Source organism: Lissotriton helveticus, chromosome 6 (assembly GCF_964261635.1).
Source record: "Lissotriton helveticus chromosome 6, aLisHel1.1, whole genome shotgun sequence".
Lineage (NCBI taxonomy): Eukaryota > Metazoa > Chordata > Amphibia > Caudata > Salamandridae > Lissotriton > Lissotriton helveticus.
Window position 1 is genome coordinate 1,064,650,556 of NC_136067.1, and position 15,568 is coordinate 1,064,666,123.

A 15,568-nucleotide genomic window follows, 5' to 3' on the forward strand; every position below is an offset into this window, starting at 1 on the left:
GCCAACTTATGGCGAACAAAGCGGTACAAAAGGGGGTGATGATGGACGGAGCACCTGAACCAATCAAACACTCAAACCCAGTCAAAATATCTGGGTTTAATCCATCACAGTTCTTTAGCCCACTCTGCTCCCCAGTTCAGACATGACCATATGCAAATCAGTCTGACCCTGGACCTCATGGAAACAGTCAAACCCGAACTGCCAAGCCATGCCTTCCCTGGACCGGAAACAAGCTTCCTAGGACCGGTTTCTGGCATTTCAGCCGTCTTCAGCCAGGCTTGCTTGAATCCAGTGGCAAAGTGAAAAAAGGAACTCACTCCTGAGCATACCCCGCCAACTTATGGCAAACAAAGCGGTACAAAATGGGGTGGTGATGGACGGAGCATCTGAACCGATCAAACACTCACACCCAGTCAAAAGATCTGGGTTTAATCCATAACCGTTCTTTAGCCCACTCTGTCACCCCAGTTCAGACATGGCCATATGCAAATCACTCTGACACTGTGCCTCATGGGAACCGTCCAGCCCGAACTGCCAATCCATGCTTTCCCTGGACCGGAAACAAGCTTGCTCACTTTGCCACTGGATTCAAGCAAGCCAGGCTGAAGACATCAGAAATGCCAGAAACTGGCCCTAGGAAGCTTGTTTCCAGGTCCAGGGAAGGCATGGCTTGGCAGTTTGGGCTGGACTGTTCCCATGAGGCACAGGGTCAGACTGATTTGCACAGTGATGGATTAAACCCAGATCTGTTGACTGGGTGTGAGTGTTTGATCGGATCAGATGCTCCGTCCATCACCACCCCCTTTTGTACCACTGTGTAGGTAACCAGGCACCACCCAAACTGTATACAAGGGAATAAAAAGTTGCAGGTAAGCGTCCGGGATCAGGAGGAGCTGCACAGATGCGCTGAGATCTTCATTAAGTAGCCATCCAGGGTAAGGGGCGTGGCCCAAGACGTCACTGGAGTGTGAGGGAAAATGAGTGGAGAAATAAAGAGGGACTTTAAACTGGGGACCAGTGACCCCTGCAGTGAACGCAGGCTCCCCTTCAATCACTGCTTACTGGTAAAAGAAAGGTAATGAAACAAAAAGTGCGAAATTTAAATCATAAAAACATTAAAATGGAGGGAATAAACTCCTCTAATGTGGCGGCTGTGAGGGGAGCCAGGCACTTCCCAAACTTTAAACAAGGAAATACAAAGTTGCAGGCATGCATCCGGGCTCAGGAGGATCTGTGCAGACGCGCTGAGATCTTCATTAAGTAGCCCTCCTGGGTAAGGGGAGTGGCCTAAGACGGCACCAGAGCGCGAGGGAAAAAGAGTGGAGAAATAAAGAGGGACTTTAAACTTGGGTCGAGCAATCCCTGCAATGATCGCAGGCTCCCTTACGATAACTGCTTACTGGTAAAAGAAAGGTAAGGAAATAAAAACTGTGAAACTTAAATCATAAAGTCATTAAAATGGAGGACTCCTTCAATATATATGGTGCCAGGCACCTCCCAAACTGTATACAAAGAAATAACAAGTTTCAGGCAAGCGTCAGGACTCTGGAGGAGCTATAAATAGAGGAACACCCTGAGCATGGCTTCCTTGGAGAAACATATTCATACAATTTATTAATAGCAAGGCTTAGGTTTTGATTTTCTGAAATTGAAAAGCACACAGAAACATGCATGTGGAAAGGCTTGTTCACATGAAATAAAAGTGCACAATACTTTCTCCAAATATGAATGGATGTCAATGTAAGCTGTCTGAGGCTAATTCAAGCTAACTAAACAACATCTAAATTAGTAATTATTTTTTATTTTATGAAAAATCCTCCAAAAAGCAGATCATAAAGGTCATGAGGTGCAGCAACGAGAAAAGAAAGTCTGAACACAGAGTGGGTTAACTGGATGAATCAAACAATAACAAATTCTGAGTGAACAGACTATGCTTAGAGATAGGTAGCCAGTGAAAGGATTTTTAGTGGAAAGAGACATTGTTTGCTTATCCCCAAATGAAGGCAAGCAGCAGGTTTCTAGATACATTGCAGATGTCGCACCCCCCAGATGTTATAGAAAACCTAGAAAAAGGGAGTTGATGAATCAAAGACTGAACTATTGTCATAGGAAGGTTTAAGTGGAAGAGAAATGGATATTTCTAAGTATTTTCAAAAGACTAAAAAATGGCAGAGGCCAGTCTGGGAATATATTCAGTGAACATCCATCGGGGATCAAAGATCACTCTTAAAGTTCACACAGATGGAGTAGGAGAGTGGGTGACTCCCAGTTCAGTAGGCCACCAATTAGAACTGCAGTAGGCAGACTTACCAACACTACAGTGTTGGAAGAATTACAATGAAGAAGGTTATAATCCAGACACTGTTAAACAGAACATAGGCAGGTCTGAACTACGTTGACGTACACAGCTCAGTCACCGTCCAGAAGGAATATAAGTTGCGTGTCATTTGAGTAGGACAAAAAGCTTAGGACGAATGAGCATATAACAGCAGGAAAAGAGGCAATGTAACAATTAAATGGGGTATAGCTCAAAGCAGAGCCACGAGGAACCCCGTAGATGACAAGTTTGAAACGTTAGGTAGATTAGTGGTAGAATTAGCACTATGTTTAAGGAATGAGTTCTTTTTAAATTTAATTTCTTTACATTTAACTAATATATTCAAAGACTAATCATTGCCCAGGGTTACTTTTAGGATCAGCATTAGAGTTATAATCAGTGTTCTTTTTCATTTTGGTATCATTTTCTAATATTGCATTCAGACAGTTCTTGATACACAGGCTGCTCCTCCAGTACTTCCATAAAGAAAGGAACATGTCAGATGATAAGATTAGAACACTTGTTTTAAGGTAATGGCTTAGAAGTCATCGGGAGCACCTGTGCAGTTTGGAAAGGAATGACTTAATTCCTTTCAGCTGTGCTGCCACCAGAGAATAGCAGTATAAACTATATAGTTATCTACGAATCTTTAACAGCATAGCAATGCCAGGGACGTGCCCCTGAAAGTTGAAGCTAAGGCAGCTGGATAAATAAACAACATAATAACAGCAGTGGTGAGGGCAAGCACTTTTTTGTGGAAGCACACAACATCTACCAAATCAAAACATGTACACCTGACTGCCAACAATTGAGGGAGCCAAACGCCCCTCTCCTGGTGACTCACATAATTATTGGCGACAGCTGTGCTGTCAAACCAGACCATAAAAATGAGAATAACATTAAATAAAATATTTTACCGCACACATATACACACACAGGTTTTTGCACATGTAAAACTAAGGGCATCCTTACGATGTAAGTAAGGCAACCACCGACAGGCCGTTGGTGGAGGTCCCACCGACATCTATGTCATCAGTCTGACTGCCAGATTGCCATTCTGGCAGTTAGGGAGAGTTAGGCGGGGGGAAAGACCGCTACCTCCGACAGGCTCAAGTAGCCCATCAGGACAGTGGTCATTTCCCAATCCCTACAATGGAGTGGTGCCTGTGCAGGCACTGCCGTAGAGCTCAGGACATCCCTTCCCGACGGCCTGTTCATGGCGGTCCCACTGCCATTAACAGACAGCCAGAGAGGGACTTTGGGGGCCCCTAGGAGGGCCCGTCCCACCTAGGCCTCTGCTATGGGGCCAGGGGGACACTTGTGGTGCCCACCAAACACCCATGCACCATATGGTGCCTGACACACGGTGCATGGATGTTTGCAAACATGCCCTTTTCTGTTGCTGCTTGTGCTGTGGCCCTTTTGCAGGTTGCAGCAAAAGCCACAATAGAAAAGAGCATACATTGTTATATGTCGGGTGAAACCGTCGACTACTACCTAGGAGGTTACCATTCCACACAATTGCTGTCGGACGCTCGTCTGCCCGTCATCGTAATAAAGCCTTAAATGTGGGTCAAAATCAGCTGGTGTTTAGAGCAACTGTACTAATAAACATACATTCACATATTTATTACTACAGTGCAAAGGTCAGATTCAAGTTATGAATAGGGTACAGTAAGACCTACATTAGAAAAACACTACCTGCTGCCTCACAGATTGCGTGTTACAATTATTTTTACACAAGGAAACCTCTGTCCTGATAATAATGAGGCCTTTTCAGTGCGATATAACCTAACTGCACACATTAAACTCCTTGCATCCTGGTTTTGGTTAAATACCTTTTATTTAAAACAAACACACAGAAAGATTTCATGACATAAACCATAAATGCTGATGTGCAGAGTGTAATTAGCTGTTTATTAACATTGTTGAGGAAGGGGAGGTGTAGTGTGACCCATGTTAGCCCTTGCCTCTCATTCATTATGGCCCCTCACTAATCTCTCAGTAATAACAGTACATAACATTCACACATATGCATATATGCTATATATTTAAAGAAAGAAATTAATCTGAATCCTTAAACTATGTATTTGCCATGTTTTTATCCATGTAGGCACTGGTGGAGAAGGTTTTCTGAAAGAAGCTGGCTTCCCTGTAATTGAAAATAAAGTATGTAATCGACCTGAATATCTGAGTGGAAGAGTTACTTCAAAAGAACTCTGCGCGGGACACATACACGGTGGTACTGACAGCTGCCAGGTAAGAAAGGTGTAGTAATGAATGTCCACACGTGGATTTATTTCTGGTACGTTTATTCAGTAACAATCACCGTAGGTGCTCCCAGCTTGACAGGACCTAAAACAACAACATTCCAATGCTGCCTTCAGAGACAGCTACAGGTCATACCAAGTGGGCAGGGGAAGGGAGGGGGGGAACAGGGAGTACGGAAGATACCAAGAGCCAAGTTACAACACATCATCCTCCCTAGGGAGACAAAGGGGTGGGAGGGGGAAGCAAAAGGACAGATGAGAAAGCGAGTGGGAGAAGAGGAGAGAAGGGTGAAGAGTGAGTCAAAGAGAAAACGGAGGAAGATGGGCGAGAGAGATAGACCGTCAGAGTGAGCGAGAAAGAATGGTGAGACCAGGGGGAGCAAGAAGTCAGAAATGGAGAAGGAAAGAGCTCAATGTACGGAACAGCAAAAGACAAAAAAAGCAGGGAAACGAGAAGGTGGGGAAGGGGAGGTGCTCCAAACACCAAAGCCTGAGAAGGCTGTCCCAACGGGGTGGAACTGTATCAAGGTAACTGTAAAGGAAAACTATAACTATCCTCTATGAGGAACTAGCAGAAGAGGGGGGGGGGAAACAAAGCAGGAGCGGGGGATCCTGTTCCACTGGATCCCACACTATATACTAGCTTATGTCGCAAAGGGATGAGCAGCTAAGAGTCACAGTAGGGGTTGCAGGAACTTCCCATCCCTAAAGCGCGTCCACAGCCACCCCACCTACTATTCTGCTGTCTAATTGATGGACGTCATGAACTAGAGTACTGCACTTCTCCTACTAGTCCTTCCATCCCCCTAAGGAGGAATGATACTGGAGGTAGCGCTCGTAATTACTTCTTTATGCAGACACTTGGGCCAGGACGGTGCCCGGCAACTCCTTCTGGCATACTATGTCTCTATTACAGTGTCATCAACGGTGACTGGTCTAGGCCATCTTTTGTCCTTCCTCCCTTGGCCATTACCAGCAACCAATACTTTCTTGGCTTCCTTATCACACAGCTCGCGCTTAATGACTGGATCCACTACTGCCCTAATTCCGTTCTCCTGTTTCATCCCGCATGTTCCCTTGGAGGACTCAGAGGTGTTTTCTGGATCTTGAAACTTATGCTTGCTCCTATAATCATAGCGTGAACTCTTCTGACCTGACTGGACATTTGGTAGTACATCTTTTAGTATTATTCTTTGCGTTTCCTGACTCTCTCTCTCCACCTTCCCACTGTTGGGCCTTTGAAGATATTTACCTTTCTTCTCATTCTTCAAACTTGAGTCCACTTCTCTTTCCTTTTGACTATTGACCACATGCTCCTCCCTCACTTTAGTCTTGAACTCCGACGGCATGGTCATTTGCCCCGTCTCTTTGCAATTGAATAGATTACCCTTACATTTTATCTTTTTCCGCTCATTTGCTGTTGCACTTATGCGTTCTCCCTTACTTTCGAGTTCTTCTTCTTCACCAATTAAACCTTCTCTGCTTTTACTCTCTTGTTTCTTACGTATTTCTCTCTCATCCACCAAACATTGGTAAGAGACTCGTTTTTCTTTCATGTTGCCTTTGGCTATAATTCCCCCTTGTTCTTTAATACTGGCAGCCCCATCAAAAACTTCAGCACCCTTGGAGGGAGGCGTGGGGATCTTCGTTGCACCACTCTTTGATACACTCATGCTTTGTTTACGTGCCTGCTCCCTCATTTGTTCTCTTCTTCTTCCCTTGAGTGATATTCTCAGTTTCATTTGATCCTCCCACCCTAGCATGGCGGGTACACTTTCTGTTACATATATGGTACTCCTAGTATGATTTCCCTTGTACATTAAATCCATGACTTGGTATCCTATTACTCTAATGTCCTCCCCTGTATAGGACTTCGGGGATATGTTTGCCTCTTTCAATACGTTTCCATATTTTTTTTCTAACTTACAGTTCCATTCACTCTTGCTTATCATACTATGACGTGAACCTGAATCTGATATCATATCTGCCTTCACTCCGCCTATACAGATAGTACACCCCGGGTTTATTTTACTTAGATTGGCTTCCTCGTGGCCACCCCTCCTTTCCTTCTTCACTTCATCTCTTAGTACTTTTCCCAACGAGACCTGTACATAAAATTCATCCAATACCCACAAGATGTCCTCATAAACATTCCTGATCGTTCCTTTCATGAATGCCTTTTCCATTTCATGGTATTTTTCCCGTCCCCCAATTCCTAAACTGTATAGTAATATTTCAGTTTTTTCTTTTGGTACAAAGGGCACGGCTTCTTCTTCCACAACTGATATGTAATTCTCAAAATATACTTTCCATGCCCTCCATTCTGCAACGATTTGATCATCCCCCCCCATAAACGGCACAGGAGGTGAAAAATTGTACTTCTGGCCCCACTCCATGTTGAACACACTGTTGTCTAAGGGGTACCCGTGAAAATATAAAGTTCACCTCCTACCCCAAGATAGCGGAACGAGCGTGCCTCGTTGTACTCTCTTACGCCCACCTGGCTGACTGTGATGCGCCGGGATGGTGGGCTAAGTAGAGGGGGAAGACGGGAGTTACACTGAATCCGAAGCTCTGGTCTAGGAGGATGGGTCTGGTTCCAAACTACGGAGTGAAAAGATGTATATGTGTATTCACAGCTGCAGCATATGCTCTACACTCATTAAATTTGCATCTTAAGGCCTGTGAGTTTAGGGGATTCCTCCTCTTCAAATGCTCCCAATGACTCTGAAACAGGAACGAAGTCTACTCTGACCCGTGAAACTGACACTTCCAGTCCCGCCAATTTTCTTCAGAGGCTAATATTCTCCCTTAACGAGCCAATGTGCGTATTTGTACAACTTTATCATCTTTTAATATCCCCCACACGTCTTCTCCGTCCTTATATATATATTTTTTTTCAAACAGGAATTGTAACGAGAGTGCGATGAAAAGAATGGCCCACAGGGTGGCAGAGCACTCTGGCGCTCGATCGACTACGAGCTGTAGGGGGTGACTCTGGTGCCTGTCACACTTCAAAACTTTGCTCTGCTGTGTAGGAGGACTATAAATCTACAACTCACTTTCATCTTCTCCTCACGATCAATATCTTAGGTGCGCCTTTTGGGAATTCATGGACCAGTCACATTACTATAGATTGGGTTGTTCCCTTATCCAAAACTTCACTAGCGCGCACCCTCCACGTTGCGCAGGAAGCCCTTGAATACTATATCAAATTCTAAATCAAGGACGTTCGTTAAAGACTCACTCAGATTTCTCCTTTAAGAATCAGAAAAACCCATTTACTTATTTCATAATGACCCCCTCCCCCTACCCACGATGTCATAACTCGACTCCTTAGGGGGGAGAGTTGGTCAGCCGACCGGATCTGAACTTGGGACGTTACTGTCCGAGTGTACCTCTACGTGAAGCGCTGAACCCTCGGTCTCCTCAGAGCAGCTCCCGGCTGGGGACGTGTGACATCTTGCCTTTAGCACCTCTCCGCATATCGCCTCTCACCACCTCTTAGTGCTTTATCCCGCGAAGACGGACCTCCCTTTCCTTGTGTTTGGCTCCCACACTCGGAATGCCCCGCTCCTACACCAGGTCCGACTCCGCCTGGGGCACCCTCAGGGATGTTTTCCGTTGTCACTCTTTCCTCATCGACTCAACTGTCATGCGCTGAACAGGGAATTTCTTCACTCATTATTGCTTGAAGTGTCCACACGGTGGCAGTGTCTCCCCTGTGTTGGCAATTTTCGGCGGTATTGGAAGAGAATAATAATGGACGTGACTGAATATTGGTTGCACACAGAAAGGCTGAGGAGAGTTTATTTTCACACGCCAAATATTTCTGATTCCCCACAGTATCACCTTCAGAATAAGAGTACGCAGGGCACTCCAGCCTCGATCACTTTCTCACTCGTCCCTTTTTCACACGGACTTTTCCAACTTCATTGCCAAGGCTTTTATTCTCAACTTCAAGACGCGGCGAGAACGATCAACTCCAATGTCGTCCCCCGCTCAGCCCAGCTCTTCTCATGCGCTTCAGCAGATCACCTCACGAACTTTTCGCCATGTACATGGGGCTCACTCCTTCCCATTACACACGGACTTTCACCTTATTCTGAGCTCCGCTCAGCTCTTATCATTAGTTTAGACTGCTATCCTCACGATATTTCGCCAATTTCAATGCTCTTCAACTCGGGTCTTACTCCTCTTCACCAACTCAATTTCATTAGAACGCCCGACATGGATCATCACTTCACGTGCCTCAGTTGCTCACTTCACAGACTGTATCCTACAGAGCTCTTTTACCAACTTCATCACCAAGGCTCATTAAATCACTTCAAAACGCGGTGGGAACAATTAACAGCAATTTCGTCTCCCGCTCCGCTCAGCTTTCCTCATTAGATTCAGCTGCTCACCTGACGAACTTTCTCTCAGTTTAAAGTTCATCCACTCGGGTCTTACTCCTCATCAGCTTCTCAATCTCCTAGGAACGCCCGACGCAGCTTATCAATTCATTTCTTCATTTTTTTTTTCCTTGTCCAAGCTCAACTCATTCCAGGGGAGAGCACCCCACTGACCCTGGCTCAGTTCCGTTTCCCTCGTCGCCACAAATGTAGTAATGAATGTCCACACGTGGATTTATTTCTGGTACGTTTATTCAGTAACAATCACCGTAGGTGCTCCCAGCTTGACAGGACCTAAAACAACAACATTCCAATGCTGCCTTCAGAGACAGCTACAGGTCATACCAAGTGGGCAGGGGAAGGGAGGGGGGGAACAGGGAGTATGGAAGATACCAAGAGCCAAGTTACAACAAAAGGGCACTGGAATACTGTGCACCTCAATAAGTAACTGACAGTTCCCAGATATATCCTGGCTGGGCAGGATATATGTGCCCTGGTTTGATTGAGCCTCATGGAAGAAAAAGACTACAGTGACTCTCTCATTTGGCAAATCTTGAGGCCAGGTTTAGGAATCTTCAGCCAGGTCATATGTTTTTTTTAACACACATCATGGATTCTATTGCCTAATCATGAAATCATCATCCAGGTCTTTAAATCTTCAGCCTAGCAATGGAATCTCTAGCCCAGCCACAGGATATTTAATGGGTCATTGAGTATTTGATCTAATACTGAAATTATCACCAAAGGATTGGATTCTTTGACTTGGCCCTTGACTGCATGACCTAATCTTGAAATCTTCAGCAGGGTCTTGGGTTGTTTGATTTGGTTATTGATTTTGTGGTCTAACCAATGAACTTCTCTGGCAGGTCTTGAACTCTCTGATTTGTACATGGAACCTTCAACAAAGTTATGGAACCTTTGGCCAGTTCATGCTCTTTTCAGTGCCATCTTAACGCATGGGCTCGCTGGGCAGTTGCCCGGGTGCCTCATGAGCATAGGGGACCCATGCACACCAGAATTTAACACATATTTTCCTTTAAACATTTGTATTCCTTTGAGTGGTTGTGTAGGTAGGGCGCAGTGCACTGCTTTACCCGGGGACCAATAATGCTGTTAAGACGGCCCTGTCTCTTTGGCGAGGTCATGAAATGTGCTAATTGATTCTTTTGTCAGGTTATAAAATATTCAGCCAGGTCATAGCACACACGTGATTTGATATCTGTCAATTCTAAATGTGTTGCTCTGATTTATATCTGTTGGGGATGCACATAATGGCCTGCAGTAGCAAGTGTAATAAAAGAGCTGCAGATTTTGAACTAGTTCATTTTGTTTGTTCAAACTAAAGTTATGCGAATAGTAACTTCCGTTTTACATAATTTATTTCCAGTCATTTCTTTAGTCAAACAACCCAATATCTTTCTAAACACTATTGGGTCATTTTCCTCATTATAAATGTAGATGGATGTTCAGGGCCATTTGCACTATGCTTTCCTTTATGCAGACTGTCTATCATCAAACTTACCTAGCATTTCCCCCTGAGCTCCTTTCTATTCATCTGCAGGAGCCGGGAGATTTGTATATCTTTTGGCATCCAGATTGGTGCAGCTCAACTGTATCAGAGAAGAATGATCAAGCTAATGCAAATTTATGTAGAGAACTAGCAATCACTCTGGACATCGGACAGGACAGAGATAACAAATGCTTAAATTAAAGCCTATTTACATTTTTTTTAAAACGAAAGTGGCTGTGCTGAAAGCCAAAGCAATTTCAGCAACTGAACTCCTTAAATACACACTTATCTACTTTTGATTGGAACCCAATTACCACAATTGGAAGAGAAACTATGTTGGACAGAATGCTGTTAAGATGAGTGAGTTGTGTTCTAGGCATTCTGAGCTAAAATGATGGTACCTAAACTACAGCTTAGTGTAATGCATATTAGTGCTGGTGTCCCCATTACCAAACTCAGATGCAATTGAAGCCCTCTCCGTCCACAATGAAGCGCTGCACCAGGGCAGTGTTAGTATAGCACGCTTGTCACTGTGCTGGTCCAAGCAGTATGTAAAATTTGAGACGGGTACTGGATGAGGTTGCTATGGATACAGCCGTCTCAGTTTGGACTAGGTGAGTTTGCTTAATGGCACCTGTTTGGTACAGGCACTGCGGCCTAATTGGGCCATACATAGGTATTCTTGACAATCGCTTTCTTCTGTCACCCAAACAGGTGGCGCCACAGGGCCTGACTTGGCTACGAAGTGGATGATCGCAGCACTTTTTGTGGTAGTGCGCAGGCATGTGGGCGCAGCCCACACAGGGGATGTGAGTCTCCCTAATTCCTGGCACTCCCCCAATTATGGAGGAGGGCAGTTAGCCATAGAGACATTGTGTGTGACTATGCCTAGGTGGTCCGGGTCCAGAAGCTGCAGACGTATAAGCAACTGCAGCTTGCTTGTGCACTGCATTTGAAGCCCATCCACTGGCTGCCACAAACATCACAGACTATCACTGGTCCCAGGCCTGAGTTAGCACAGACATTCACTACACTACTAGCCTGGCAAATTAAGTGATTTGCTTTCATCACCTTCCTAAAGATGATTGGAAGTAGTGAATTTCTGAGCAATAAGGTGGGTATCAGACCGGGTACAACAGGCAGAACCAGTTGGCACTCATCTTTCCATGCAGACAATACATTTTGGGACATGTTATGTTATGTTGTTATGTTAGGGGGTTTGTAGAGCGCTTGTTACTCCAGATGGAGCGTCCCGCGCTAAAATTACATCAACAGAGGTCTATTAATCCAGCTCTGAGTTTCAATCATTATTACCTACATAGTCCATTGCCAGATCAGTTTTGCCTGAATAATTGTATATGATTTTTGGGGGAGCTGGACTTCAGATGGTTCCATTCTCAGATCCAAGGGCACAGAGTTCCTGAGTTGAACAGCCAAGAATCTGAAAGAGCTACCTCTCAGACACATTCTGTTAACTCTGGGTATCACAGTCATTGCTGTCCCTGAGGACCTGAGATGCCTGTTAGGAAGATAGAGTTTAATCAGGGGGAAAAGGTAGAGCGGGGCTCCTTGAGGATTTTATGGCAGAAACAGACATCTTTACCCCATCAGCTGGCAGCCTGTTCACAAACGTATTCTTCTGACGGCACTGTATGAGTGGCATAAAGCATTGGCTAACACTGGCCTCTGCTTAGTCTGATTACGCTTTCAACACTATCTTCCTTTATTTTTTAAAATCTTGCACAGCCAATCTTCTATCTATGCCTAACTAATGTTAGACAGGGATCAGAATGTAGCCCTTAACCTGTAAAGCGGACATTAGTCTAATGTTTGTGATTGAATTTTAGGCTTTTCTTGTACTGATATCAAATTCAATGCCCACCTCCTTTGATTTCAGACTTGCATGATTACTGATTTGAAAGGTCCAAACAGCATTTTTGAATCATGAAATGTATTGGACTGTAAAGGTAAACGTATTTAACTCCCTTAAAGATGAAATCACTCACCACAATGGATGAAGGCAGATTATCAGCTCAGGCATTTCTTTCAACTGAGAGCAAAGAGGTCGCAAAATAGGTTTATTCTCAAGCAATACATCAACTTGCAGCAACTAAGCCTAAAGGATTGCCCTTCAGGTACAAGGTGATCCCTGGACAATAAACATACGTTCCTGTTGCTGCTTCTTTACAGAGTTTGCTTTGTTTTCCTAGTACATTTGTATTGACTATAAACGAATAAAACTAATCTTGCCTCTATTGCAATGCCTCAACCTGATTCCCACCTAATTTCAATGACGCATTAATGAATAGCTGGCAGGAGGTTGAGTAATTTCACTGGTACAAATGTAGTCAAGAAATGTAACATTGGCACCACACTGTCTATAAACTACTCCGAGGGGGAGATGTTTTTTTTAATATACTAAAGGCATTTTAGTAGTCAGTACATTTCCTGATCCTAAAATGGCTTTGTTAATGGATATTGATTTGGGATTTGAAAAGGGCCTGTTGTAGGCATCCCTTCCAAATTGTAAAATGGTATGTGATGTATCAGTTTTGTTGGCAGCGCATTAAAAAACGGAGAGACCTCCACGTTGAGATGGTGATGCGTTTGCAAATGGGAAGGGGTCTCCTTTGTAAGTTTTAAAATAAAGTTTGTTTGAGACTAGGTAGTGGTCCGGGGGTCACTGCCAGTACTTATACTTTAAGAAAGAAAAGTTTTGTTTTGAAAGGCAGGTCTGTTTCCTTTAAGGAAAAGTATTTTACTAAGAGCCAATTACAGGCATCATAGTCTGCTGATCCTATTAAGCTACCATCTTTGTGATGGTCTCCAATTGGAGTGAGTCATAATGTGTAACACACGTCATTAATATTCATTAAGTATCTGTAGATAGGTCAGCTTATAAAATTCTTTACTTTTCGTAAAAAAGTTGGTTGCAGACCTGATCAAATTTTTGTGACCAGTTCTTTGAACATTTCCGTCCGAGCTCCTCTTTTATTTTATGCTGGAACATCATCCTCTGCCTGGTGCTTTTCAGATATTTTACATTTCTCATAGGCTATCTGAGTGACATAGGTAATCCAACTGACCTGAAATATAAACATGACTTTCATTTGTAAATGTGTCACTCTTTGCAATTAGCTAGTGATAACTATCTGGTGCCCTCTGCAAAAATGTACCTCATTAGTGGTTCTGGCAGCTCAGTGGACTAATAGGTGATCAGATAGTTGTTTGACCCCAATGTTACAAGTTTAGGTCCCAGAAGTTCCACTGAGGCTTTCACCCATCTTTGATTTTTGAAAAGGACCGCCACTGTACTGAGTAACAATAAGAATCTATAATCTACCAATAGTCTCCTCAGGGTCAAAATGCACTTTATAAACACACATTGAGACCGAATCACAAAAGTATTTATGGGTATGAGAAATAGAGCTACAGGAGTACACATATAAATACTCTTACCTTCCTTTGCAAATTAGCCCCCCCTACCCCCCTATTAGTAAAAGTGCAAACAAGATACTGTCCTTTCTAGTTGTACTAATTGTCTATGAATATTGCCTGAATATTCCCATGTCAGATGTTTTGGGGCCGCTTCACAAAGCCAGACCTACAAGAGTATGTCAAGGAGTTCTAAAGGAGTATTACTTTATCTTCTGCAGAACCCCTTAATAAGTCGGCCCTATTATATTTAGAGAAGAACTAGTAAAGCCTGATTTTGAAACAAAGTGTACTTCCCCTTATTTAAAGCCATAACACGTCAAACCAACAGTGAGATGAGGTTTATGAAATATGCCCAAGATTTACCAGCCTGGTTATCATAGTTGTCCTGCAAATGTGAAAAAGAAAAAAAATATCTGTGTTGCCTGCCCCTAGCCTGGTGTGCAAACTGTACACCAAAACAGAACAGTCCTAAAACAGAGCATTTGGGGAAATCAGTGGTCTTCCATATTGATGACAATATTCTCTTGTTTTTCTCTGCAGGGAGACAGCGGAGGACCTCTGGTTTGTAACGATGGAGAAAAATATGTCCTTCAAGGAGTCACCTCCTGGGGTCTTGGGTGTGCCCAGCCTATGAAGCCCGGTGTTTATGTTCGAGTTTCAATGTTTATCGACTGGATTGAAGAGACAATGAAAAATAACTAAGATCTTAGGAACCTCAATAGCCTTCTTCGCAGCTCAGCTCAATACAAAATATTGAGAATGTAGGCAAACGCCTGCACAAATTAATGATCATTGGCATACATTTATAACCTATGTAATCTTTTTTTGGGGAGCATCCATTTGGAACGTGAGGCATTCATAACTAACAATAAAAAATGTGAGGTCAACGGCGAGCTTGAGACTTTTTCCACTCTTGTCAAAAGTATTTTGATCAAATTATGAATCAGTGAGGTCAGGCTATGTATGGTATAGGGAATTATCAAAGTAAAAGCAAAAGTTATCAAGGGGTGTATTAGTTTTTTAAATGGCATACAGGGACATTGAGAAAAAGTTAATTGTATAGGATTTATATTATCAAAGGAGTCAGAAAAGCGCACCTGCTTATGAAAATAAAAAGAATATTATTAAACCCTTTGTCAGCACCAATTGCTTGATTCTATGTTACGTGTTCCAGTTCTGCTAGTTCATGCTTATCCGAAAAGCGTAAGAATTTGGATATCTAAAGTCCGCAAAAACTTGCCTCATTTACAGGTAAACAGCACAACACTCAGAATCACCGTAAATATGTTCCATTAAATCAACAACATTTTTTAAAACTATTGAATCTCTGTTTCAGATCAAATCAGAATTTCTTCTTTTTTTTATTTAAAAGAGTTTTATATAGCACGAACTTGACCTGAATCGGGTATCAGAGCGCTTTACATAGCACCAGTTGCATTACATGAGGACACTTTAATTTTTAATTTTTTTTTGTTAGGCGCAGGGAGTTTAAGTGATTTTCCCAGAATCACAGAATGTTCAGCGTCTCTGCTGAGACTCAAACTAAGTTCCCCAGATTCGAGGTCGACCGCCCTAGTCATTAGGCCAACTCCTCTCCCCAATATGTTGGGGGATGCTTCCTGCCACCCTAAAAAAATGA

General features: G+C 43.3%; 1 protein-coding gene across 1 annotated transcript in view; it reads left to right on the forward strand.

Moving 5' to 3' along the window:
- Window positions 1–15,058, forward strand: part of PLG (plasminogen) — a 301,774-nt gene extending 286,716 nt beyond the window's left edge. Inside the window, exons 19-20 of the mRNA XM_078648716.1 lie at window positions 4,431–4,576; window positions 14,470–15,058. Of these exons, the coding sequence (XP_078504842.1) occupies window positions 4,431–4,576; window positions 14,470–14,631 (308 nt within the window). The 3' untranslated portion in view covers window positions 14,632–15,058. The remainder of the gene's footprint in view (window positions 1–4,430; window positions 4,577–14,469) is intronic.
- Window positions 15,059–15,568: the final 510 nt, after the last annotated feature.